The sequence below is a fragment of the Eptesicus fuscus genome, chromosome 10 (genome assembly GCF_027574615.1).
Source record: "Eptesicus fuscus isolate TK198812 chromosome 10, DD_ASM_mEF_20220401, whole genome shotgun sequence".
Taxonomy (NCBI): domain Eukaryota; kingdom Metazoa; phylum Chordata; class Mammalia; order Chiroptera; family Vespertilionidae; genus Eptesicus; species Eptesicus fuscus.
Window position 1 is genome coordinate 74,615,455 of NC_072482.1, and position 23,954 is coordinate 74,639,408.

Consider the following 23,954-nt stretch of genomic DNA (forward strand, 5'->3'; position numbering starts at 1 on the left):
CCTGCAGGGGAGGGCAGTTAGGGGTGACCAGGCTGGCAGAGGAGGGAAGTTGGGGGCAAACAAGCTGGCAGGGGAGCAGTTAGGCATCAATTAGGCTGGGAGGGGAGTGGTTAGAAGGTGATCAGGCTGGCAGGCAGAAGCAGTTAGGGTCAATCAGGAAGGCAGGCAGGTGAGCAGTTGGGAGCCAGCAGTCCTGGATTGTGAGAGGGATGTCCGACTGCCCGTTTAGGCCCACTGGGATCGGGCCTAAACAGGCAGTCGGACATCCCTCGAGGGGTCCCAGATTGGAGAGGGTGCAGACTGGGCTGAGGGACACTTCCCCCTACTCCCCCCGTGCACAAATTTTGTGCACCAGGCCTCTAGTATATATATAAATGAGCATTATCATACTCTTCTAGACTTAGAGACATTGCTACTTTCCCTTACTTCTTGCTTAGTAATGAAAACCAGCTTACCTCAGCTCCTCATGGGTGTCTGTTCTAAGCACTACATCCTGTTGAACATTCCTCAGCTTCACACAGTTATTTCTTTGTTGATTTGCTTTTTTTAAGCAGGGACTTATAATCAGCTTGATTAGCATTTATTAAATAAATATTCTTCCTTATGAAATAATGTTAGTTTTAAAAAATACAAAATTATTTGTGTAGTCTGATTACAGCTATGCTATTTTAAAAATTCACCAAAACTTATGCATAGGGGGAAAAAAGATTCTTAGGAAACATACTCCAGAATATTAATAGTGATTTCATTCTTTGTGGTAATGGAAGAATTATTTTCATTTTGATTTATATGTTTTCAACATTTCTGTGATAAATATGTGCTACTTATGCTTAAAAAATCTTGTTCAAAATGCTATATAAATTTAGCTTTACTTACTGTTTAAATCTTAAAATACAGAAGAAGAATCTTTTTTTTATTTTTGATTGATTATGATGTCTCCTTAAAATTTGTTTAGCTTATAGAATATGCAAATTAATGTTCTTCACAAATTTAGGAATATTTTTGTCTTTATTTCTTAAGTGTTCTTTCTGCCTCTTTATATTTCTTCTCTTCTTCAGGGACTCCTGTAATTTCTGTATTGGTACACTTGATGGTGTCCCACAGCCTCTGCATTTTCATTTGTTTTTCTTTATTCTTTTTCTTTCTGTTCCTTAAACTACATAATCTCTCGATTGACCTGTCTTTAAGTCCTGATTCTTCTGCCAGTTCAAATCTGCTGTGAGCCCCTCAGTGAATTATTTTAGTTATTGTTCTTTCCAACTCTATAATTACTGTTTGTTCTGTTTTTATAATTTCTTTTTCTTTATTAATAAGAAATTCTCACACCTTAATTCTTTAGACATTGTTTTCTTTAGATCTTTAAACATCTTTATAAGCATGGATTTAAAGGGAAGACTAAGGCTTCCTCATGAACAGTTTCTATTGACTGCTTTTTGTCTGTGTATGGTCATACTTTTCTGTTTTCTTTATCTTTTCACACCCCCTTAATTTTTTTGTCAAAAACTGGGTACTTTAAATTTTGAAGTGTGGCAGCTCTGAAATTCATATTCCCCCACTCTCTCTAGTCAATCAGGATATGTTGTTTTGTTTATGACCTTCCTGGATTAATTCTGTAGTCTTTTGCCTTTGTCATGTGTTGCCACTGAAGTCTCTGTTTGGTTAGTTTAGTAGTCAGCTAATGGTTAAAGGGAGATTTTTTAAAATGCCTTGAGTTTATAGGTCTCACAGTGTCTGCTGAGAGGTTCTGAAAGTATGGTATTGGAATATACTTTCAATAGTCAGCCTTAGCCTCCACACACACAGCCTTTGCTTATACCAGAAGTACTCTGTACTGCTTAGTATCTTAAGTGCAATTAGTTTGACCACTAGGCGGAAGTAGAGACTTGGAAACTTTGTTGTTCTGTTAAGTCATTATCTGAGATCAGTGATTTTTCAACTTGAGTGTGCCGATAGAATTTTTAAAACATGTAATACCTAACTATTTAGTTAGGGGCATTGACCTCTCTACCTTTAGATTGTGAAATTTAAAAATGACACCAGCCCATACATCAATAGCAGTCCAATGTGAATGAATCAAAAGTATACCTATTATTTTGGTCAGATAGGCAAAAAATATACTTTTTTTGGTGTGCTGCAGAATTTTAGCAATTAGTTTCTCTGTGCCATGAGATTAAAAAGGTTGAAAATTGCTGTCTTAGATGATGTTATTGTGTACATTAATATAGCAATACTATACTGTTTATCAAATTGGTTGCCTATTAATTCCTTTACTAAATCTAAAATTTTAGTGTTAGATTTTTTTTCTGACAATAATACAATTTAAATTATTTGTTACTTCAAATAAAATTTAATCAATTTTCAGGTAAAATAATACCTCTTTAATGAAAGCCCAAATTATAGAATCTTTTAACTGAATTGTAATTTAAATGTTATTTATTATATGATTAATTGACTATCAAAGATTATTAGGAAAATTGCTTTGGAGAAATGAGAATAATTGTTAATTGTAGTATATATAAAATTTTATGTGTAAATTCTTGTGTTTAAAGCAAGTGAAAAACTATTTGTGAGTAGATTTTGAAATGTTTTATGCTGAAAATCTTTGGTCATATTCTTAGAGACAGTGCTTATTTTACAAATTATTATAAATTATGAATTTGTATATTACTGTATTAAGGATCCTCCATCTGGAAACCTACTAATTTTTTAATATTTTCATTAGTATACGAAATTCCTTCTGGACGTTTCATGAGAAAATTGTATGGCCACCTCAATATCATTTATGATCTCTGCTGGTCAAAGGATGATCACTATATCCTTACTGCATCATCTGATGGCACTGCCAGGTTAGTATATTTGTGTAGTATTCAATGTGTACGCTGTTTGCCATCAAGAAAAGCAAAGAGAATATAAAGTGATAGAACTACTCTTATGCTTCAAACATGTTTGTTTATCAAGGGATTATCAGGATTGTTGATTAATTAAATAAGTAGTAGTGAAAACTTTTTTCTTGAAGACATATTTGCAAAATACATTTTATTTATGTGATATGTAATATTTCTAGTCCTCACTGTCTTTAAATGATTTCAATTAATGCTTTGAGATGAAGTTATTAAACAACTGAAATATTTCCTAGAATATAAGCTCTTGATGGTAGGGATTCCATGTTCACTCTTAGCTGGATACAGAGCCCAGGACACAGTGGTGCTCAGTATATAGAGTAGGGTAGATAAATGAATATCACCTATGTTTTAAAAACTTTATATAGTTTGTCAGATATTTGTATTTTTCCAAATGTGAGTCTTAAAATAACCCTTTTCAATTTAATAAGTTTCACAATAGAATATTTTAATAGCTATTTTTTTAAAGTTACATTTACATTTTTTGTACCTGCTTGATCTGCCTTGGATGTATCTAAAAATATTGTTAGGCAGCTGTTTAAGATGCTTTTAAATATGTCCTTTATAAATGTCTTTTTTGTTGTTGTTGTTGTTAATCCTCACTTGAGGATATTTTTCCCCCATTGATTTTAGAGAGAGTGGAAGGGAGGGGGAAAGAGAGAGAGAAACATGATTATAAGAGAGACACATTGATTGGTTGCCTCCCTCACACTCCTACCGGAGTGGGGATTGTGCCTGCAACCGAGGTATGTGCCCTTGACCAGGATCGAACCCGCGGCCCTTCAATCTGCAGGCTGACACTCTAACCACAGAGCCAAATTGGTTAGGGCTTAATTATGTCCTTTAAATTTGATTCCAACAAATGGCATTTATTATCTCTACAGACTAGAAAATTGACATATAGTGCAGTTTGAGATCCACTCTGATTTCACACTTACTTAAGATTCCTATTCCTTTAAATACACTCTTTACAGATACTTCTAGTATCTGGGTCCCTTTTTCTACTAATCTTATTGGCTTTCTTCTCAATATAAAATGTCTAATTGATTAAGATGTTATCATTACTGTTTGTTTATATTTAAACTAGAGGCCTGGTGCATGAAATTTGTGCATGGGGGAGGGGGAGGGTCCTCTCAGCCCAGCCTGCAGCCTCCCCGGGATCGGGCCTAAACTAGCAGTTGGACATCGCTCTCGCAGTCCTGGACCACTGGCTCCTAACCCCTTACCTGCCTGCCTGCCTGATCACTCTTAACTGCCTCTGCCTGCCAGCCTGATCGCTTCTAACTGCCCCCCTGCTGGCTTGATCACCCCTAACTGCCTCTGCCTGCCAGCCTGATCGCCCCCAACTGCCCCGCCCCTGCTGGCCTGGTTGCCCCCAACTGCCCCCCCTGCCAACCTGGTCGCCCCACGGTCGTTTGGTCGCCCCTCACTGCCCCCCCGCCGGCCTGGTTGCCCCACACAGCCTGCTGCTCGGTCATTTGGTCGCCCCTCACTAACCCCCCTGCCTGCCTGGTCGCCCACGCAGCCTGTTCAGTTGTCTTCCCTGGTTCGGTTGTGATGGTCGCTTAGGCTTTTATATAGAAAGATGAAATAGATGACAACTGGTGACAATGGATTTTTACCTCTCTGCCTAGCTGGGACTCTACTACTATTAGTCACTCTTAATAATATCCTCAAGAATGGCATAGCTGTTCTGTCAGATGCCAGTTTATGCCAGAGAAAAACATGTAATCTTACTAAGACCTTACTGGATTTGTCAATCTGAAAATCACTTGAGTTTTCATCTCTCCCAAGCAGTCCTTTTACTCATCTTTATTCAGCTATCCTTTCTCTGGTAGCAGATCTAAACCTTACCATGCTTCAAGTTCTCTACACAAACCATAATCTTCCTATTTTCATTAGATGACTGCCTTCAATTTACAGTGAATAGCCAGACATGAACTTCCTATATTTCCCTCTGGTTTCCCATCTAACATCTATAAATGTACCCACCTTTACTCTGTCCATCTCTCTTAGCAAAGAGGTATGGGTGCCTTTAATCTCAGTCCTTTAATCTGCAATTCTGTTAACTTCTATTTCCTACACCTCTTGACTCTTTAGTATCTTTTCTCTATATTGATTTTGTACTCTCACCTTAGAAATACGGCACATACACGATCTCCAATCATGGATCAAAAATGCAGTTTTAAAATATGTTAAAAATGTGTGTATAAGTAAGTGGACCATGGTAGTTCAAACTTCACGTTGTTCTAGTGTCAACTGAATGCTCAAATCTCCTGATCTTTAAAAAATCTTTTTCTCAACTCTTTATGCCTTCCAAATACCACATCATTTTTCTTTCTACAACATCAAGAGCACCCTACACACAATTATCTCTTTACTTCAGCCCAGTTAGTCTGGCTTTTACTCCCACCATGCTATGGAAACCTTCTTCAGGAGGTCACTTGCTAATTTCCAGATCTGTTGGCCAGTTTTAGTTCTTACTCTCTTGCCTTCACTACAGTATTTAATTATTGACCAGTCTTGAAATATTTTCAATTTATGGCTTTTATTGACAGTTTCTTTTTTTTCTTTTTAGGACTCCGACTAATTCTCATTCTCTTTCTTTAGTTCCTTTCCTCTGCCTATTCTTTATAGATGTTTATCTTCAAGATTCTTTGCTTGATTGTCTTCCCTGGTTTGGTGTGCTTATCCTGGCCTCTCTTGTCTTCCCTGGCTTTGAATCCACTTATATGCTAATGACCTTTACCTCCCACTTTTTTCTGAGATTGACTTTCTATTACACACTTCTGTCTGCATTGTGTCCAGTGGCACCTCAAGTCCAAAACCAAACTTACCAAACTCTGTCTTCCTCTTTTAGTCCTTTTATGCTATACTAGAGGCCCAGTGCACAGAATTCGTTCATGGGTAGGGTTCCTAGGACTGGCTGGTAATCAGGGCCAACCGGGGCCTTCCGGCTGCTGGTGGGGCCTTCCTTCATTCCGCGCTGCCCCCTTGTGGTCAGCACATGTCATAGCGAGTGATCAAACTCCTGCTCTCCCAGTCGAACTCCCAAGGGGACACTTTGCATATTCACTATATATAGATATAGATATAGATATAGATATAGATATAGATATAGATATAGATATAGATATAGATATAGATATAGATATTTTTAATGATAGCCTTATCCACCCTGTCTCCCAGGCTGGGACTCAAGAGTAGTCCTCATCTTTTCTTTTCTTTCCACCAATTATTTCTACATCTAAGTAGTACTAAAGTCTGTCAATTCTTTCTCCTAAAAGGCTCACCATTCTATCATCCTTTTTATCCTCACTGCTGTGACCTTAATTCAAGCCCTTGTTACCTTACCCTCCTCCAAAATCAGCTTCCATGATGTCTTGATTTTAAAAAAATCTCTGATTACCACTGCCCTTTAGAAAACGTTCTAGTTCCTTACTTAGCATAGCATGACAGGCTGTCCCTCATTGGCTTTACATTCCTCTCTTGTGCACTTCCCATTTATGCTCTGCCTTATCCACACAATCTTTTGAAATATCATTGACATCTTCTTTGGCATCTCCATGCCCTGTTACTTTACCTATTCTTCCTATGCTTAAATGCCCTTCCTGCCCAACTCACACAATAAATATTTCTGTGCCTTTTGTGAGCCATTGTGTGCTCATAGTCATCCTTCAAAACCCAGGTCAGATTTCACCATTTCTTGAAGCCATCTTGGTTTCCCCACACAACATGTAATATATTATAATAAAGTAAGCTTTTTTCTTTATGTAGCTTTTGAAAGTGATACTAATTTAGGACTCCTTACATCATAAAAATATTGTAAAGGTTTAACTTAGTGAAGAAAGAAACATGGTGGCTAGAGTAAAAAAGGCAGTGAGGTTCTGAAAGAGGGAAGGAATACAGACAATGGGTAGGCCCAAGTTGAAAGGAAGAGTATTAGAGTTGCGATGCTTGAAAGTGGCAGCAGTATGGGTCACTCTGCCCTTGTCTTCTACTTTGTCTTCCTCGGGATCACTGTCACTTGTCATCAGTCATATTTCTTTAGTAACTGTTTCCTACTGGATAGCTTGGGCCATAAGGATTTAATCTAAATCTCCTTTTTTAGTTATCTTTAATCATCAAAGACTTTTCCATGTATAATGGTCCCAAATAGGCCCGCCCTCTCTCTCTCCATATACTGTTTTAATTTTGGTATGGTTTTTCTTTTCCAATTGTAGTAACTTTTTTGTTACAGACATCTGGTCTTTACAAATTTATGTATAGGCAGTCCTCAAGTTACATCGGACTCGACGTATGTCGTTTCGTGGTTACATTGCCATCTCCCATTTATTAAAAAAAAAAAAAGTTCCATCATTTTGACGTATGTATATATGTGCTTTATGTTTTTTATTATTTATTTACCACAAGTAAAGGTCAGGAATTATCTTTCCTTTAAATTTTTTTTACTGTTTCACTTCATTACTGCTGTGTATGTGCTCCATGTGAGTGACGTAGGTGCTTATGTAGGTGGGTTCCGACTAAAGGTGAAAATTGCGTTATGTCACGAAGTAGGAACGGATCTCTGATGTAACCCGAAGACCTACTGTATCCTTCTTTTCTGTCTATGATGAGCCTGATTTTTTCCCCAAACCTATTAATATATTTGCTTTGATCTTGGATTCTACCATTGATTGGGTGACTAAAGCTACCCTTGATACCAGCTTTGTTTTCCCATAAAAAGCTTCATTTTTATTTTAAAAGTAGGGGCCCAGTACACAAATTCATGCACCTTGAAAGGAACTGTGGGCCACAAGGCTGTGATGGGCACAGGGGTGGGTCTAGGCCCATCCTCCGTGCCCCTGCCTGGCCCCTCCCACCGAGGCCCCCGGTCCCCTATCTGTCAGCAGCCCCGCTCCCGCTGCTGCCGCTCCCATGCGCTGATGGCACCGGCAGCAGTGTGAGAGGTGGCTGCTGGCTCTGATCGCCCCTCAGGAGCAGGGGGAGGTGATATATTTCATGTAACGTAAGTTCACTGAAAGTATTCCTATGGTTAAAGTGTTTCTATTCTGACACATGTATTTTGTTTATACTTGAAAACATGTTCTTTCACTTCCTTCATCATTAGTTTGGATTCCTAGTAATTGAAGATCATATTCTGTATTTAAGTAGATGCTGAGAATATTCATAGAATGTTATTCTTGAATAGCAACTGTATTTTTTTTCTTTTATTGACTTAATTTTCATTAGTTCTTAGGCAGTAATTAAAAGGATGTATTGTAAATCCCCATATTAAAAGGTTAATGTATTCTTCAAATTCTATAACTTAATCTTTTAAAAATGCAATATTCCACACTCATATAGCGCCTGTCTGTTGGTAGATTTTACCTGTTTTTACACATTGATTAGAATTGACATAACAGCTTAACCCATAGAGTTTACTCTTTTGTCAAGACTATAGCAATGATAATAATGTTAATATTTTTAATTATCCATTATTTATAGGTAGAGATAATGAGAGTGCTTAATATTGAATTGTCTGTTTTCTGGTATTTTAACTTATTTTACTAAAGTATTTATATAGTAATTTAATTATGGCTTATAGGTCTTTGAGATCTTCATGTTTATCATCTATATTACTAATATAAAGTTAATAGAGTATCCTATTATCTAACCCTCCACTAGTAAGTATTTTGCAAAAGCATAATCATAACCTAAATGAGAAATCATTAAAGTTTCTCCCTGTATCTTATTTTTATGTATATTGTATTAAATGCAATATTTTACCAATTATTTGATGTGTATTTGTTTAGTCAGTGTCAAAAGTAGATAGATTTTAAAAAGACAAATACAGTTTTTAACTTGATAGTATAGATTATAGTTAGTAAACAAATTCACCATTACACTTTATAATAACTGTAAGAAATAGCTTTGTCAAATGTAAAGAATCCCAGCCATCAAAAATGTGATTAGATTAATTTTTAGTTACAAAATTTAAATTTAGTTTGTCATTGTCACTTGCTTACGTACATCCCATTGGCTATACTGGTTCCTAGAGAAACTTTTAAAGAAACTTGTATCTTTTAGAAGCAATATATAACTTTTTATCCTTTTCCAGGATATGGAAAAATGAAATAAACAATACAAATACTTTCAAACTTTTACCTCATCCTTGTTTTGTCTACACGGCTAAGTTCCACCCAGCTGCAAAAGAGCTGGTGGTTACAGGATGTTACGATGCTGTGGTACGGATATGGAAAGTTGATATGAAAGAGGATCCTGCCATATTGATCCGGCAGTTTGACACTCATAAGAGTTTCATCAACTCTCTCTGTTTTGATACTGAAGGTATGTCAGTGAACATATTCCAAATAAAGCTAGTTGTATGAAGAATTAAAATTTGCTTTATCTTACTAGGATAATAAATATTTAAGCATGAGAGGGAGTTTATGTATTGATGATTGTTTGTGTATACTGAAATTTATACATATTAAAAATTTATACGTGTTTGTAATTTTGAAGTCATTAAGTTCCTAAACATTTAGATTTAACTAATCTTTGCTGTAACAACCAGTCATGTTCCAAATTTCATAACTATATTTTATTGGGTTGGTGATTATCCCCTCAGTACTTTTTAAAAAATGGCCTTTTAAGTTAAATGGTAGAAAGAAGATGAAGAGAAAATCCCAAAAGAATATTGAAAATATAAATTTTAAATGTACCAACATTATTATTTTTTTAAATTCAGAAGCATATAGAAGGGAAATTTGCAATTATTTAAAGGTTTATCTTAGTATATGAATAGTGTAGATGGTGATTTACAGATATGAAATATAGATTATTTTATTAACTGAAAAAATAGAGAAATGTGTTATATCTATCAAATAGTCAATTTTTTACATTATTTAAGACACTAGATATGTAGACTATAGCTATAATTAATTAGTATGGGCCCAGATTAAAGTTATACTAATGTACTCTGTTCAACTCTCAGGCTGCTAATACATTGGAACACATTCAGAAAAGTCAGCCAACGATAGAAAGGTATCTGAAAACTGTGTTATTATAGAAGTAGCTCAGATTATAAAAGGGAGATGAAGAATTTCTTCACTACTTGGCTAAGTTGTGTTGCTTCAGTGGATAAAGATAAAGCCAAAGCTACAGAAGACAGATTTTCTTTGCTCAGAATTGGAAAAAAAAAAAAAAAAGCATCCTAATACATAGAGCAGTTTATCATTTGAATAAGCTACTTTTTAAAATATGAAATTCAGTTTCTGAATGGCTATCTGTTCATAATGGTGTGTAAAATATTTCTGAGTGGGCATGAAGTTGAACTTGATGGTCTCTAATGTTCCATTCAACTTTAAGATAGGTTGACTTTAAGAATTAATGTTGCCCTGGGCAGGCAGCTCAGTTGGTTAGAGCATCATCCCAGTGCACCATTGATTGTGGGTGTGATCCCCTCTAAGGACACATGCAAGAATCAGCCAATGGCCCTGGCCAGTTTTGCTCAGTAGATAGAGCGTTGGCCTGTGGACTGAAGGGTACATGCCCGTGTTGCAGGCTTGATCCCCAGTGGGGGCCGTGCAGGAGGCAGCCGATCAATGATTCTCTATCATCATTGATGTTTCCCTCTCTCCCTCTCCCTTCCTCTCTGAAATCAATAAAAATATATTTTAAAGAATCAGCCAATGAATGCATGAATAAGTGGAACAACACATCAATATCTATCCGTCTCTCTCCTGACTCCCCCCACCCCTCTTTTTTTCTCTCTCTCTCTAAAATAAATAAATAAATAAATAATTTTAAAAAGAATTAATGTGAAATTGGAACACCTGTTATTTATTTTATTTATTCTCTGATCATTGAATACCTGCTGGGTTTTGGGCATTATGCTAACATTATATATTAGAGTAAAGGTGCTTTTCTAGGAATATAAAACTGATTATGTAAGTTGATAAAAGTGAGCAATACAGATATGTATTAGATAATTCAGATAATTTGTTTAGCTTTGGAATATACATATGTACTGTGATGCTCATTTCTTTTTGTATTAAAATCAGGGAAATCCAAAGGGAAAGAAGTCATCAAAAATAATTGAAGTGAAAAGTTCATTTAAAGATAATTGGGATTTGAGTGTTTGTTGTGTTTGGTTTTCTGGCTCTTTAAATTGAAATACCTTCTGGTAGTCCTAGGATTCTTTGACTGTTTTACTGGAATGCTTTTTCCCAACTTCATGCTATTTCTCTCTACACCTCTGCATAACAATCAGTGAGTAATTTTATTTTCTTAAATAGGTCACCACATGTATTCGGGAGACTGCACGGGGGTGATTGTTGTTTGGAATACCTACATCAAAGTTAATGATTTGCAGCATTCGGTGCGCCTCTGGAGTGTAAATAAGGTAGAAAACCACATTTCATTAATTAAAGAAATTAGAAAAAACATTGAACAACACAGCCTTAAAATAACGCATCAGGACATTCTGTTCTCTCTTTTCAAAAAAAATTAAGGTTTTCTCAGTCCCCGAAAAGTCTGTTATCACTGATTAATTACCATGTCTTTTTGATGGCTAATTGATGATATAGTAACTTAGTGAAAATTTTCTTTATTTTGGCCAGGCTTTCCTTTAATTTTCTTGAGCTCTAATTTGCACTGTGGCATTCAGTGCTTCATTACTGAAATTTATGCTTAAATGAGGTGTATGTTATATTACATTACCATCTATAAGTAGTAATTTATGTTTCAATTTATTATTCCTTATAATAGATTATAACAATTGTCCTTGTGTGATAAAAAGACACTGTACATGTAAAAGAATTTTCATGAACTTTAGTTAAGTTTCTTCAGTCTATCAGATCTGTTTAAGAAACCATCTATTCTATTTTAAATCATCAGATTAATGAATGATGGCTCGGGATTCATGATGTAGTTTAATTTCACACAATTTGAAAATAATTCTAATTACTTATATATCTGCGGGATTGGCCAGTCTTTGAAGGCACCAGTTCCAATCATCTGAGTCTACAATGCAGAGTCTGTTATTTGTGTTAAAAAGCATGTGTTTCTTTACCTCAGCGTATTAACCAAAATGAAAATTTACCTTGAAAATCTGCAGCCTGGTATGGTTATTTGAGACAGTCAAAAGTTAGGAAATGAGCTGGACTTTTTTTGTACTTAATGCCCCAGGACGAGACAGGGACTGCAGTTTCTTACTGGTTCTCTTCAACCAGCAGTGTGAGGGATGCTAAGCTGTGTTCCTCTGTCCTTTAAGATGAAGTGTCTGTGCGCCTTGATACAGAACCTGGACTTCACAGTTAGGCCTCTTCTAGTTTAAGCAAGAATATGATAAAGAAAAATATGTGCGGGGGCTGGGGGTGGCCAATGAGGAAAAAAGGAGACATGCGTAATACTATATGTAATACTTTAAACAATAAAAGAAAGAAAGAAATAAAGAAAGAAAGAAAGAAAGAAAGAAAGAAAGAAAGAAAGAAAGAAAGAAAGAAAGAAAGAAAGAAGAAAATATTATAAACACGAAGTCTGCCAGCACTTTTCTCGAATTTGTACCTAGCATTTGTTATACAGTTTTATTTGTACTTTGTATCATTTTAGGAAATTAAAGAAAGTGAGTTTAAGGGGATTCCAATAAATTATTTGGAGGTTCATCCCAATGGAAAACGTTTGTTAATCCATACTAAAGACAGTACATTGAGAATTATGGATCTTCGAATGTAAGTATATTTCACTATTGACAGGTTAAGCACTCATAGAATAAGTAATGAATTAATTCATATATATGAAATGCAGCTGTGATTCTCACCTAGACAATTTTGTCCCTCAGGGGACATCTGGTAGTGTCTGGGGACATTTTTGAATGTTTTTTATCTAATGGATGGAGACCAGAGATACTGCTAAGCATCCTATAGTTCATAAGATGGCCCCCAGCAACAAAGAATTCTCTGGCCCAAAATGTGAATAGTTTTGATGTTGAAATGTAGTTAATTGGTTTTTATTTTCACAATTTAAAAGAACTTCTGTCATGGAACATCTTTTATCTCTATGATACAGATATAGCGTAGTATTATGATACAATGTCATAACTGAATGAGAGGGCTTTTGAATAATTCATCCTTGTTTTTTGTTTGTTTGTTTTATTTCTGAAAAAGGCCAATGAAGGGAAATACCTTTAATGTAAGAGGCAGAAGTAGAGTTCTGGGAAAGTCAGCATGGACTTCTGGTGTGCTTTGTTTCAGTATTGAGTTCCAGCAAAACAGAGGAGAGGAAGCTCTGTTATCAGATTTCATTATTGCTTTTAGAAAGACAAATGTGGTGATCTATATTAGTTTATTTTGCAGTTATCCTTTTAGGGCTAACAGGTAAGCCCTTAAATATTTATGTAGAATTGTCCAAGACACTGGCATGGGTGCTGCTGGAGCATGATTAGCAGAAGTAGCTCATCAGGAGTTTACATTCGGGGTGTACTGCCTCCAGAATGACACACAAAACATTTAATTAGGTTAAACTGAAATCTTCTAGGACTGGAATCTGCTTATTCTTTTTTCTATACGTAGCACCCATGCTATGCCTGTCAGATAGCAAATACTCAGTATGTTGTTGTTTTTCGTTAATCCTCACCTGAGGATATTTTTTCCATTGATTTTTTTTTTTTTTTTTTTTAGAGAGTGGAAGGGAGCGGGGGGAGACACAGAGAGAGAAACATCAATGTGAGAGAGACACATCGATTGGTTGCCTCTGGCACATGGGCCAGGAATCGAGCCTGCAACCAAGGTTTGTGCCCTTGACTGGAATCGAACCTGAGACCCTTCAGTTATAGGGTCGATGCTCTCACCACTGTACAACATCGGCTAGGGGCCTCAGTATGTATTTTTAATGAATATAAATATATAATATAAGGATTACATTTTTCATGACAATAAAGGTGGTGACTATAATACAGTCTTTCTAACAATAAAGGTGGTGGCTATAATATAGGCTTTATGGAGAGGCAGGCCTTTGAGCTCAATCTTGAAGAAGAGATAGAATTTAGATAAGGTGGAAGTGTATTCAGTAGGAAAACATGAAAAGCCTGGAATAAAGTTAGAGGTGGGATAATATAAGTTGTATTCTAGGCAGAAGGAGTTTGTCTGTATGATTTTGTTATTCTCTTTTTAAGCAGTATAGTTTTCAGCATTAAGATTATGCTTGGTCTCGGAGGCAAACTTAGAATAAAATAATGGCCTTTTCCACCCCTTGCTAGCTGATTTGCCTGTGTGTGTCTCTTTTCTCATCACTCAAATGGGAAAGATAATACAGTAGGTCCTCGGGTTACATCAGAGATCCGTTCCTACTTTGCGACATAACGCGATTTTTGCCGTGAGTCGGAACCCATCTAAGTAAGCACCTACGTCGCTCACATGGAGCACATACACAGCAGTAATGAAGTGAAACAGTAAAAAAAATTTAAAAGAAAGATAACAATTCCTGACCTTTACTTGTGGTAAATAAATAATAAAAAACATAAAGCACATATGTACATACGTCAAAATGACGGAACTTTTTTTTTATAAATAAATGGGAAATGGCGATGTAACCATGATATGACGTACTGACATACATTGAGTCCGACGTAACCTGAGGACTGCCTGTACATATACTCATTAGATTTTGGGGGGGGGGGGGATAAACTAGTTTATATATGTAAAGTACTTAAAATATAACATACTAGAGGCCTGGTGAACGGATTCGTGCACTGGTGGGGTCCCTCAGCCTGGCCTGTGGGGATCGGGTTGAAACCAGCAGTCCGACATCCCACAAGGGGTCCTGGGTTGCTAGAGGGTGCAGGCCAGGCCAAGGGACCCCACCAGTGCACGATAGGGGCCGGGGAGGGACCGCAAGAGGGCTCCAGGGCATGTCTGGCCCATCTCACCCAGTCCCGATCAGCTGGACTCCAGTAGCAAGCTAACCTACCAGTCAGAGCGTCTGCTCCCTGGTGGTCAGTGTGCGTCATAGGGATTGGTCGAACGGTCATAGGAAAGGTCGAACACTTCGCATATTAGGCTTTCATTATATAGGATGGCAAGGACTGCAGAAATGTTTGACTTTGTAACCTCAAGTCTCAGAATTTATGTTAAGATAATATAAAACAGTGCAAAAAATTAGACAGTAGTATGAAGGTTACCAGTATGAAGGTTACCAGGAATGGGGTGGGGGATAAAGAGGAGGTCAAATATACTGGTATGACTAGACTTTGGCTGGTGAGCACACAATGGAATATACAGATGATTTGTTATAGAATTGTATGCTTGAACCTTATGTAATGTTATTAATCAGTGTCACGCCAATAAATTTAATAAAAATAAAATAGTACTATATATATAATATTTATTATAGGAATCATGTTCGTGGTAGGTGAAAGCTGGAAACAGCATGTGTTGTCCAACAATAGAAAATGTCTTAAGATACACTTAGACAATGATATAACATATACCTATTAAAAAGATAATGTATAATCTATATATTCTGACATGGAGGGCCATTACTTGTGAGTTTCTGCTGACAGAACAAAAGCAGATAACAGAGCAGTGTATGTAATATCCTCTCTGTAAACCAGGGATGATAATAGCACCTGACTGGCACATAGCAAGCATTAAATTAAAACTGTGTTAGCTATTTTTCATAAGCAAAAAAGCCTACAAGCCTGTATGTCATACTTAATAGATGATTTAATAATATGGCTGTCTAATGTTTCTGTAAGGATCAAGTGTAATTTTTAAAATTCATCACAAGTGAAAAATAGAAAAATTCTGTTCCTTTTTTTAGTAACCAACTAAAATGCTACTTCCATAATGTAGTTTCTTTTCATAGCTAGAAATAATTTTTCTTACCCAAATCTACAAAGTACTCTTTCTTTTCTTCTCATGTGGCACTTCCTATATCCACTTACTGTATTACATTGATGCATTCCTTCTTTCTCCTACTAATTCTAAACTCCCTGAGCGCGGTACTCTGTTCTTTAGTCTGCATCCATCATAGAATGTTTCCTACTTAGCAGATTTTTAAAAATTGTCTGTTCGAGTGCAAATCAAGTATTTAAAACTTTTTACCACCCAGATTTTACATTTGTAAAATCTTTTTTGTTTAAAGATTAGCAGCAAGGAAATTTGTAGGAGCAGCAAATTATCGGGAGAAGATTCACAGTACTTTGACACCTTGTGGGACTTTTCTCTTTGCTGGAAGTGAGGATGGTATAGTATATGTTTGGAACCCAGAAACAGGTAAATATTTAATTAAATTTTTATTTTTTATTTTTGAAGAAGTGTGAAAACTACCATTTTATGGAATAATTTTCAAGGGAGTTCTGATTGCAGGTTCTCCATTATGTTTTCTAGAATTGGAATGCTGATAATAGAAATCAGCTGCAGTCTAAATTTACATTAAATTCTGTTCTTTATTGTTTTGATATATGCATGGATTTTGAATTCCACATTATGATTTAAGGTTTATTATTTCCTTGTCTGTAATGAGATATGGTGGATCTTATAAAAGTATTTAATGAGGACTGTAATATAAAATACAACAAGTGTTACAAGCTGAATTTGGAATATAAATAGGTATAGAGTGATGAAACATCTACAATATATTTTCATTAGAAACATTCCTGTTAAACCTTTTGATGTATGAAACTCAGTAGCAATTTACCTGAATTACTATAATTCACTTCTTTTCCAATAAAATAAACTATTACATTGGGATATTTGTGTCTTACCTTTGCTATTTAAAAAAAGCTATAACTACATAAACATTTTTAGTAATAAATTGAGAGAATTTTATAAAATTCACTGTATAATTTCTTAAGAACAGTATTAAATTTTCCCTTGTTTATTCTGTTGGTGTTTCCTTTAGGCATTTTTGACTAGTCAGTTTCCTTAGGTTTTTTTCTTACTGCATTTTTATATTTTAACATAAATTCAAAAATGTTAAGCCTGGCCGGCATGGCCCAGTGGTTGGTCATTGACTTATGAACCATAGGGTCGCGGTTCGATTCCCAGTCTGGGCACATGCCCAGGTTGCGGGCTCGATCCCCAAAGTGGGGTGTGCAGGAGGCAGTCAATTGATGATTCTCTCTCATCACTGGTCTTTCTCTCTCTCTCCCTTTCCCTTCCTCTCTGAAATCCATAAAGTGTGTGTGTGTGTGTGTGTGTGTGTGTGTGTGTGTGTGTGTTTTAATGTTAAATCTCTTTTCCCCTTAAATAAATGGATCTAGAGTTTTTGCTTTTTGAGTTCTGCTTTTCAGAGGTTTCTTAGACGTCTGCTGTAGGCCTCTTTTAGCCAGTAGTAATCACATATATTTTTAAAGGAGATGGTACCTCAAACAGCCTCTGGAAAAAAATTAATTCCCACCAAGCCTTCCCCAACCAGAGAGTTTCTTCAGTTTTAGAGTCCTGCAGTTCCTCCCTAGTTCTCTCTGGAGTTCTTTGTTAGCTGGCATTTGCTCAGCCCTGTCAAAACTCAGTCAGGTACCTCCAAACTCGGTCTATTTTGTGCCTTGAAAACCTTGTTGAAGAGTTTGGATTGAGAAGTAGAAGGAGGAGGGCCAACAGAATGAAAAATAAATATAATTATGAAATTCAGTAGTGCTCAAATATTTATAAGTATATGAGGTTTTCATGTAGAAAACATGAGCTTCATATTACTTTCTTTAAATATTTTCAATAAGTTGCAGAATAATCTTCTAATAAGAAATAGCAATACACATTATTGAATCTTTTCTTATTTAGGAGAACAAGTAGCAATGTATTCTGACCTGCCATTCAAGTCACCCATTCGAGACATTTCTTATCATCCACTTGAAAATATGGTTGCGTTTTGTGCATTTGGGCAGAATGAGCCAGTTCTTCTGTATATTTATGATTTCCATGGTAAGTCCACTGCTTGATAAGTAAAGAATATTTAAACTAACCTTTACATTTATACTGAACCAGGAATTGTGAATTCTGACAACTGTCATTCTTTGTATTAACAAAGTTCTCTTGAACATATTGTAAGAGCCATGCACATAAATAGATTATGTTATTATTGTATTATAGCATTTTATTTGTCCATAAGCACTATTATTCTGGAGTTTAAATATCAGCAAAAGTACACATAATAGTTGTGCCCTTACATTGGAATCTCAGAAAAGTAATCATCACTTTTCTTTATAAGTCAATTTAAATAAGCAAGAGGCATCTAAAATTATTTAGGAATGGTAACTAAATTTAAAAGGTAGCCCTGGCTGGTGTGGCTCAGTTGGTTGAGCATCATCTTGTACACTGAAAGGTCATAGATTCGATTCCCAGTCAGGGCACATACCCAGATTGCAGGCTTGATCCCTGGTCAGGGTGTGAGAGGCAACCAATCCCTCCCTCCCTCCCTCCTTCCCTCTTCCCTCCTTCCCTCCTTCCCTCCTTCCCTCTCTCCCTTCCTTCCTTCCTTTTCTCTCGCTCTCTCCCTCTTCTTCTCCCTGTACCTTTCCCTCTCTCTTTCCCTTCCTCTCTTTTTAAAATCAATGAAAACATATCCTCAGGTGAGGAAATAAATAAACAAACAAATAAATAAATAAGTAACATTTAGGAAATATAGATCTTTAATGTGTTCCATTGAATATTGAGTTAATTTCTTATTCTCTGTTTTTGTTTTTTCACTAAAGCACATAGTTTTAATAAGTTGTAGAGTTTCTTAACATGAAAAGAAGACAAAAAAACTAATGTCAGTGAAAACAAGATCCAGAATTATAAATCTGATATCTTTGCTACTCTAAAATTACACTGTTCTATCATTCTGAGATAAGGAAATAAAGACTAGACACATTTTTTCAGGAATAGCAAGGCATTCTTAGAATATATGGATTTATGCTATTTTTTATACATTTCTTTAATTTATGTCCTAATTTTAGGATGTCATTGTTCTGCATTGTACTGACAGTGCTGTCACTCTCAAAATTCATTTTTCTATATATTAAAAACTTTCTTCATTTCTTTGATTTTTTTTTAAGATGTCATGTATCATCATTCACTGTTTATGCCAAACTGGGATAGCTTACACATTAATGCGGCACTATTGGGACAAAGTGTTTTAAATTAATGAAATGTGAATGGTTAAGTTATTTGCATTAATACAGATTGAATTGGTAATGGTTGTGATAAGTCCTAAGTTATTAAACAATTATTTTGTTTAATAACTTAGTTCTAAACCTGAAGTTCTTGATCATAGTATGGATTTTCATATGTCTTCTCAGGCAAATTATATAAGAAAATAATGTGTAAAATTGAGACTTATTTTAAATTACTTTGCAGAGAATTAATAATGAATTTCTCTAACATGTTCGGATTTATGGAACACTGTTACTAGTAGTAGAATTGTTAAACAACATAATACCATCTACTATTACAAGCAAATATTAGCAAAAATAAACACTGCCTGATTATAGGAAAAGACAAATGGCTTTCTCAAGTCAGCCAGTGTCTAAAACTGGTGTCTGGTTAAAACTTGTATCCTGAAACAGGTCATTCTATGTGCTCTCCCAAATCTCCACATAAAGGAGAATAACTCTACCTAAGGACTTTATAATTAGAACTGTTATATAGGAAATAGACTCCACAGTTATTTCCTCAGACTCAAGAGGTTTCACAACAGTCTTCATTCAATTTTTTTTTTTTTTAGGCTTTTGAAATTTTCACTACAAATGCAAGTTAAAGTTCCACTCTTTTTTTCCTTCAGTTATTTATTTTTTTCATTGATAGAAGGATTTCATCATTAGATTAGCCCAGTCAGGCTTGCCCATATGGCTTTTAGACAATATGTTTCCAACTAAGAGGTTCATTCTAGAAATGCCAATAGAAAGAGCAGGGTTTAAGGTTCAGTTCTGTTTCTTTTTTTAATTTTTTTTTATTGATTTCAGAGAGGAAGGGAGAGGGAGAGAGAAACATCAATGATGAGAGAGAATCATTGATCGGCTACCTCCTGCACGCCCTTGTGATCCAGTCGCAACCCAGGCATGTGCCCTGACCAGGAATTGAACTGTGACCTCCTGCTTCATAGGTGGACGCTCAACCACCAAGCCATGCTGGCTGGGCTCAGTTCTGTTTCTTTAGTGACCTTGCACAAGGCTCTTGCCTTCCTAAAGCTCCATTTTCTTATCTAGTAAATGGTACTCCTGCTATTAATACCTGTGCTACCTGTTATTTGTGAAGATACTATAAGACAGGGACTGGGAAAGTGCTTTGTAAATTAATAAGCACTAGATTAAAACAAACTAAGAAAGGTAAAGTGGGTTGTTATCAAACTCATCCAAACAACATATACTTGACTTTATGGCAACTTATGTTTTCATATACTGATAAGCATCTATATATTGAATAGAATTGAAAAGGGTTTTATTTTCCCCTCTCTTACAAGCTTTTTTGGTAGCCTTTTAATTATTAGAGTGTGTAAATTTTTAGCTCAGATGTAATAGAAAATAAATGTGTGAAGTTAAGAACATTGTGTTACATCCACACTATCTTAACATGGAAGAGGAAGGAGTTCTAAATGATTAATAATGCATATGAAATTAAAATTTGTGCAGTGTATTTAGAACATGATTTTTTACATTCTAACCTTTAAAAACAAATGAAAACTTAAAATGTTTTTAACATATTTTCCCAACTCTTTGCTGCTTATCTTTGAAAAGAGGAAGCTTAGGAAGAAGTTACATAATCTCAAGCAATCCAAGTTTTAGCACAGTTCTTGTGCATGGCATATATCCATTAGAAAATGAAAGTTTTCAGACTAAAAGATTTTACTCATTAAATACAGGCCAGAATCATCAAGTCAAATAGTCTTTAAATATTTTATTGAAAATATAGTGTGTGTGTGTGTGTGTGTATCTATGTAATAAAAGCCCAACGATCGTTACTGCAGACTGACTAATGACCAGTCGCTATGACGTGCACTGACCACCAGGGTGCAGATGCTCAACGCAGGAGCTTTTCTCTGGTGGTCGTTGTGCTCCCACAGAGTGAGCTCTGCTCAGCCAGAAGCCAGACTCACGGCTGGTGAGTGCAGCTGCAGTGGCGGTGGTGGGAGCCTCTCCCGCCTCCGAGACAGCGCTAAGAAGTGGTGAGCCAAGTGGTAAGGAGCCAGCAGGCAGGTGGTTGGGATTGCGAGAGGGTGCAGGCTGGGCTGAGCACCCCCGGATGAATTTCGTGCATCGGGCCTCTAATATATATATTTTGCCCAGACTTTCTGGCCTGAAAATAAAATTTACATGTAGCTTTACATAAACGTATTGGTGGTACAAAATTTGAAGGATATAGAACAGTTACATGGCTTTTAAATAGTATTTATCAGAGCTGCTGATATGTTCAGGTAATTTTCAAGGAAAATGGAGCAAGATTGTTTTTTTTTACAAGTTAAATAAGCTGCGAATGAGACCACAATAGTAGCAAAATGTATCATCCATCTTTCAGTTCTAGCAGAATCTGTGAAGAGTCAGCAAGCATCTTTCCCTGTTAAGCATATGTTCAGTTGTGGTCTTTTGGGTCTTTCATTCTACTGACTTTTAGCTTTTTTTGGTAAGAAATATGATTTTTACTTTCAGAAGGCAGTTTTATTTGCCTGATGTTGAAAGGGTTAATCATCTAGTAATACAAAATTTAGTCACAGAATACCACAAATAATGTACTTTAAGGATTCCCATAATAACAGAGTACTAGTCACAGAAACGGCTTCTACTGAATTACATTTACAAGGCTAGATTTTAGCAATAATGTTATGTTATTAATCAATATTTATCTACCTCAGTCTCTAGGATCCTGCTCTACATTTAATCATAATCACAGCTAATACTTACAAAGCACTTTCTGTATTTCTGGTCCTGTTTTAAGCACTTTACACATATTTAATTTGTCACAATAATCTTATGAGATAGGTTCTATAATTACCCCACTTTACAGGAGCCAGGACTTGGATCCATACAGTCTGTATTTGAAGACCATGATTTTATTTGCTACACTGAACTGCCTTTTTGAGCAGATTTTCTGAAATGTTAGCTTTTGATTATCTATTAAGCAAACCCGTTTTCCCTACAATACCATTTACTTTATATCTCTCTGTGGAGTATGTGATTTCTTTGTATCATCTATAGTTTGTAGGAAGCAGACATAGCAGCTTATTTGTCTTTTTATTACCAGTGCATTACCTAGTCTGAATACTGACTTGTGATGAATGTACATGTAAGTATTTTAAGTAAGATCAAATTAGGGAAGTTCTCAGCATTACTTGATAATTTCAGGTAATGAGCCTAATATTTCACTAGGTGGCAATATCTCCTGAGTCAGCATTAAGTCTAGGATACTTTTCAGTCCTAGTCTTAGACAAGACAAATCTTTATTGAGCACCTGTAATATGCCAAGAATCACACTCAGGTTTTCATGCTCTATTCCAATCCTTTGTGTTTCCTAAGTAGTTGATTAAACCTCTGGGAAAACTTTAAACTGAAAAGCACTCTCTTCCATTGACACTAAAATTATTTTCGTTATAGAATTCATATTCATTAATGACCACCTATATTTTCATTGTTGATAGCTTTATTTTTCACATTGTGACATGCTTTACTAGCGTTTAGGGCAATGTATACCTTCAGGCACCTATAAAAAATTTTGTTCTATTAACTTACTCTTTGTCCAAAAGTCCATGGTGTTTATAATGCCCTATGTGTAACACAGTACCTGATATATTACTGATGTGCAATAAATGTAGGAAATAAGAATTACAGATTCTGTAAAATAGAATTATTTCCTTAAATTGTATAAAAATATAGAATGAAAGGCATGTGTAGTTAATAGATTTGGGGCTAATAATAATAGTGGTAGTAGTAGCTAACATCTATCAAGCATTTATTATATGTCCCCTATTCTTACGAGCATTTTACATATATTATCTAATACAGAACTCCCCAACTCCCATGAGGTAGATACTATTAACTGTCCTCATTTTGCAGATGATGAAACTGAGGTACAGGGAGAATGAATTAATTTGCCTCAGGCCACACAGTTGGTGATTGGGCTACCATTTGATTCTAGGCTCTTCAACTCTAGAGCCCATGCTCTTAACCGTTAAGCTGTCTGTCACAGCTACTCGTGTAATCTTTGCATTTCCAGTATCCTGAAGTAATTTAAGAATGCAGCCAAATATTCCTCTGGTGAAATGTGTTGTTTGTTTTCATTTTTAATATTTAGGAGAACCCCTTAAGATTAAAAGGAACTTTGCTACTCTAGTATTATTATTAATGGTTTACTGCTTTACAAATTTGCGGGATAATTGTAATGTATTAAGCCATTCTCAATGTAGTCCAAAATACAAATGTTCTTTATTATGAAGCATTAAATTTTAATTTGTAACTACTATAACAACATTTTTGCAATAAGATAATGTCTAGTTGAAATAAATTTGATATCCATAGTTTTATGTATAACAATGATATTCTTAAAGTTCTAATGATGAATGATTAGAAAACAAACTCAGATATTATAATTGTCATACTTGTATAAGATCATGCAGTAATAAAAGTAATTGATTGTAGGTTAGAGTTTTAAATATCTATTATTAGCCTAGTAGGATAAATTAAAAAATAAAATGCCATATTTTAAGACATGCTGTACTACCTATTTCTTGATCATGTCTTGAAGCGTCTATTTTAATATTCTTCACTAATGGATACTTTGATTTGAAAGCTTATGTCATTTAAGGATTGAAGACATGGAAAACTTAGTCAATTGAATGGCTTTGAGAATAAACCATAGCCCTGAATTCTTTACCCAGGCATTTTTTTATGCTTCCATTGGTGCTTTTTAATGTGCACAAGGAAAGAAACATTGTGTGGTGCAAAAATAAACAGCAGTGTGGTGGGAAAGGCCTGAGTAGGAGTTAGAGTATTGGGATTCTAGACAAAATGCCATCACATTTTGTTTGATCCTGGTCAACTAATTTAGTGTTTCTGCATCTGTTTTATTCACCTGTTGAGTTTAAATAATACCTGTTCTATTTGACCTC

General features: G+C 35.6%; 1 protein-coding gene across 11 annotated transcripts in view; it reads left to right on the forward strand.

The window, feature by feature from the left end:
* AHI1 (Abelson helper integration site 1) overlaps positions 1–23,954 on the forward strand; it is a 159,891-nt gene that overhangs the window by 32,289 nt on the left and 103,648 nt on the right. For 10 of the 11 annotated variants that reach the window (XR_008557177.1, XM_054721679.1, XM_054721680.1 and 7 more), the window contains 6 exons: positions 2,723–2,846; positions 9,001–9,230; positions 11,180–11,286; positions 12,495–12,613; positions 16,026–16,156; positions 17,660–17,800. Coding sequence is in view for 10 of the 11 variants with exons in the window: in XM_054721679.1 (XP_054577654.1) it covers positions 2,723–2,846; positions 9,001–9,230; positions 11,180–11,286; positions 12,495–12,613; positions 16,026–16,156; positions 17,660–17,800 (852 nt within the window). In the remaining variant the exon portion in view is untranslated. The remainder of the gene's footprint in view (positions 1–2,722; positions 2,847–9,000; positions 9,231–11,179; positions 11,287–12,494; positions 12,614–16,025; positions 16,157–17,659; positions 17,801–23,954) is intronic. The other variant, XM_054721681.1, reaches the window with a different exon arrangement.